The 5,000-nt window shown below is 38.7% G+C and overlaps 1 protein-coding gene across 1 annotated transcript in view; it reads left to right on the top strand.

The window, feature by feature from the left end:
- LOC101864393 (voltage-dependent T-type calcium channel subunit alpha-1G) overlaps window positions 1–5,000 on the top strand; it is a gene marked incomplete at its 5' end in the record, with an annotated part of 113,429 nt that overhangs the window by 61,113 nt on the left and 47,316 nt on the right. Inside the window, 2 exon segments of the mRNA XM_035970147.1 lie at window positions 80–339; window positions 2,148–2,171. Coding sequence (XP_035826040.1) covers window positions 80–339; window positions 2,148–2,171 — 284 coding nt within the window.

The following is a 5,000-nucleotide window of genomic DNA, read 5'->3' on the forward strand; positions in this document are numbered from 1 at the left end:
ATCCTCATCATCATCATCATAATCATAATCATCATCATCATCATCATCATCATCATCATCATCATTGCTTGATCCACAGACATCCCTCAGTTATCGCGCGGGCTCGCCCCGACCTTCACCTTGCCTGAGACGCTCCAACAGTCGGGGCAGCCACCACCAGCGTACGGCCAGTTGGCGCGCGCGGAACCGGCGCATGCGCGGAGACAAAACGAGCCTGGTTGTGGACAGCCTCTCGGACAGTGCTGATGACGTCGATGATGACGTGTTCTCTTCCAGCCACTCACAGTCGCCCACGTACTCCGCTGGCACACCTCGCACCCCTAGTGTGAACACTCATGGGTGAGTCGAGGGACTTGATCGTGGCTTTCTAATACGGGGTGCCCATTTGGGGGTCGGCTAACCGATCGTCAACCAATCGCCCGATTCACGGCCTGAAAACAAACCCGTTTGTTTTTGAGGCTGTGAGTCGGGCGATTGGTTTGCGCCACGATGGTCGCTTTGCGCCTTCAATCCTTCTAGTCTCTCCTACCAAACCGAACCAAACCGAACCAAACCGATCCTGCCAATGGGCACCCACCTACACATGGTCTCTTTTAAGTACAAGGGGGCTATCCGAAAAATGCTGTTTTGAGAAGGTAAAGTTTTTGCTCCTTGTTCAGTTTCTTTAAAAAGACAAGGAGGGTTTTCTCTATATCCAAACAAATATACACACCAATGAAATCAAACTCCTCCTAGAGATAGGGCAATGCTCACTTTTGGTGTAGGTTAAGATTTATGGAAACCCTCAAAATCTGGGTTAGCCCGCTTGTCCTTAAAAGCGACCATATCAGCTGTGTTGTTTTCTGAGCTCAATGAGGATGCGCTTTCGTGTCAGTCGACAACGCTTGAAGACGTGCTGTTTTGGGGCCTTAAAAAAACTGTTAAAAAAAAGAAGAATAACTTCATTATCCATCCACGTTCTTCGGTTCTGTTTTGTTTATCTGAAACTTAAAAAGGCTTGCAACAAGACGCGTACCATGAAATAATATTTATTTGCAACCTTGGGTTTCTAGATTGTGATGGTATCAAAGGAGCCGCAATTTTTCCTTTCGTCTGTTGATGATCGGGCATTGTCTGCAACGTCTTTAAAGATCTAATGAACAAAACGACACATAAGTCTTCGCACTTGTGAGAGTCAGAGCAACTTAATTACTTTCCAAATCAACCATCCATTTGCTAACGAAACAAAACAGACGGAAAAAAGGGCCGAAAAAAACACACTCACACAAAATCTTTTTCTGACCTCTGTGTATACCTTTTCATGCATATTATAAAGACATTGTTCTCAAGATTTATCTTTAGAAATTCGAAGTTCATCCGTTTGTTCTGCCTGTTTGGCGTACCAATCATGATACTAATCTCTGTTCTGACATCTCTGAGTCCACTGAAACTGTTGGTTTTTTTCGTTTTGTTTCATTTCGTTTTTGTCGTCATTGATTTCCACGTTGTCACAAGGTATAATGTTTGAATAAAGATATCTTTTGTGATAAAAACTGAAAATGAAACCAACTAGACGGACACGTTTGGACAACATTGCGAGAGACGAGAGAAAAATACGATGACAAAAAGAATGAACATGCTTAAAATGATAATATTTAACTTTTGGAAAGGTGTAAGGACCTTTACATATACACCAGGAAAACATCATATTTTCATTCAGTTCCATTTTTTTCCTACACAATGTAAACCTTAAAACTCTGTTCTTAATTGAAAAAGATCATATGGTTTATCATACACAGCTGCCAATAGAGTCATGAAGTGATCTTATCGCCAAACACCTATTACCCGTGTGATACATTAATTGATCCATTGGGTTCAGTCGAGCCGGGCCAATATTACCCTCCATGGAGGGTGGAAAAGCTGTCATTTTGGCACAATTTGATCAAATCTTCCAAAATCAAACATGCTTCATAATAGAGAAATTTGATCAAATTGTGCCAAATTGCTAGAAAATAAAAGCAGCTATACGAAAGGAAATCCCGTTCAGCTCCAACCGTATCAATAAATGAATCAAATGGATCAAATGAGCAATGTGCACAGTGTGTTATTGACACAGAATTAATGTTGCCTCTCCTTTTGGCTAATGGGCTTCTTTTTTCTCTCTCCAGACACTCAGTAACCTATGTATTCAGGTACTCACTGAATCTATGTCGTGTGCCCCACTCTACATATTATTCCCTGTCCTATTTGGTCTTTATTAGATGTGCAAAATATTGTTCTTGTAAAACCCCAGATGTTGCACTTTCAAACTACACAAAGACTGTTTGTTTTCTGTTCATTTCAATTGAAAAACAATATTGGTTTCATTTATTTGTTTGTTTGTGTGTTTGTTTGTTGTTGGTTGATGTTTTTGTTCTGTCTTGTCTCTCTGTGACTGGATGTTTTTGCTCTTATATATTATTTTATTATTCTTTTCCCAGTTTCCTTTTTTTAGGGGGGGGGAGGGGTGGTGAGGGTAATTGTTTTGGTCATGTTTTGTTTGAAGGGAGTGGAGACGGACGTATGTGGGTGGGTCTATATAAGATGCATGCGCTATTACCTCAGATATTTGATCATCTTCGTTATGAACGTTGAATCTTATGTATTATATAAGTTATGTAAGTGTACATGGAATAATTTATGATTGTTGTACTGTATGCTATAGATTCATACCCACGCCTAATTAATTTTGCAACATAATTTTTGTTTTAACTGCATTCGCCGCAATGCTGTCATATAGCCCAAAGGTGAATGATCGGTGAAACAAATAGGGCCAAAGACTAGCATCCTAGACTCATTTGCAGGAAAGTATAGGTAAAAATATACAGGAAACGGTGCTGACGATATATAATATTCGTATATACCTAGAATGTAGTTACATGTATACCCACATACAAAAAATATCTGACTTCAAGTTAAAGATTTGGGTCACATAGCAGTTGAATCAGGCTGTGGTCAATTTTGGGGCATGTGGAGTTATTAGTATCTGTGATACTATTCGTTTGCGTTTCTTTTGATTAAAGAAAACACCTCCAAACCCATCTATCCTGAATAGAAGTCCTGATACTGTATTGACAATGAAGAAAGTTGAGGTCGGCTAGTGTTAGAGGTAAAATTACTGAGGAAATGGTCGCCAAAATTTGATGACTTCCATAGCTTTTGAGTTCTTGAAAACTGAAAATTTACATTTGTATGCCTTTGACCAACGTCTTTCAGTAAAATCTACACAGAAATGTGTTTTTAAATTGAAGTAAAAGAGCTCTAAAAAATCGATTAAACTGCTCAACGCGCTGGGAAATGCTGAAATATTCCATTTTATTATTTTTTCGAGAGCTGATTTATCCATGAAGCCTTACATTTGACGTCCTAGTCTTTCTGTGTTGTGTACTCGATAAATAGGAGCTCCTGGAAAAAAAAAGGGGGGGGGGTATTTCATGTTCGGTTTCAGAAAGCCAGCTTCGAGGACTATCGAAAAATTAAGCTATTGTTACTTTGAGCCTGGCCTATTAAAATGACGTACACCAGTTTAGTGCTTGTCACCTGCACTGCAGGAGTTTACCTTTCGTGTTGGAAAACGAAATCCACGGTGTCTGTACATCTTTATTTATCCTGCCTATTCTCACCTTGATGAAAGGATCCTGATTTACAAAAACAGTTTCAAAATATTGTGTTTATTGGTCAAACTATTATTTCCCTTACCCGTATGTTTGATGTTGTTCCTTCTGTATTAATTAATGCACCACTGGTTGTCACCTTTTTTATTTGTGATTAATTTAATGCAAGGAGAAACGTCAGGGTCGGTGGTGTAGTTATTAGACGCTTCGACGGAGAAACGAAAGGCGTCAGTTCGATTCTCAAAAGGGGAGAATTTGTATCGAGTATCAACTTTTTTATATCCCTTGCCCATTTATATGAGATTGACGCCATTTGATTAGTAGAAAATCATTGCGTATGATAGTGTCCAATAGTCTATTACTTACTTAGTGTACACAAGTAAATGTAATAGCATCGAGTATCTCCATTGATTCCTGCCGTGAAGTGTGTACCTCTCAGTCTGTGCTGGCTCTGACAGGCAACAAAGAAGCTGCCCGCCTCCTAAATTATCTAAATTGTATAGAAGGAGGCGTAAATCTGAAAGAATACCTCGTTATTGTTGCAAGAGCGGGCACTTGAGCCAGTTGAAACATTAACAATCACTATTAACTTTTTGAAAATTATAATACTTATGTATGTAACTATGTGTTTGGAGATAGAAACTTTTACGAGCAAATTACAGTTTCCAACATCGCTCATCAGTTCTTTTCCTTTCTTCTGTACTTTTGAGTTTCCCAGATCTCTTTTTTAAATTGTTTTTTTCTTTTAACCCCCCCCCCTCCAAAAAACAAAAACAATATCAAACAAAACAAACCCAAAACAACAACCCCACTGACTTCTTCTCTTATCCTTAATTTCTTTTGATTGAAAAATCCTCCCGCTACTTTTTTCTCGAAAAGAACAATCAGTGTTGGAACCGGCTCATTGTTCACTCCCCCCCTCCCTCATAAAACATTACCTTTACAAATCAATCATAGTTAAAAGACTCAACAGCACACTTCCCTCTCCCCACCATTATTCTCAACATCGTCCCACTTACGAAACAATCCTTAATTTGTTAAACAGTAAAAGTGAACTTTTCCATTGAACTCTTATTATTGAGAAAATTGAGTACTTTTTCTCTGCTTCTGCTTCCCTCTTGGCAGGATGCAATACTATTATATTTTAAAAATGATTCAAAATTACTTGGCTTAATATGACTTCCTTTACAGGCCTTATTTCCAGAACTTTGTAGAATAATTAAATAAGATTGCGACATGATCATACAGGATATTAAAAGTTCATCTTCTTGACATGTTTGCTTTCGCTACACGCTTTAAGGTCGTCATCACACTTTGCAAGCAAAACGAAACGTTCAATCAGTTTCAGTCTTATCTGCATATTTTTTT

This window comes from Aplysia californica, unplaced genomic scaffold (genome assembly GCF_000002075.1).
Source record: "Aplysia californica isolate F4 #8 unplaced genomic scaffold, AplCal3.0 scaffold00226, whole genome shotgun sequence".
NCBI lineage: Eukaryota > Metazoa > Mollusca > Gastropoda > Aplysiida > Aplysiidae > Aplysia > Aplysia californica.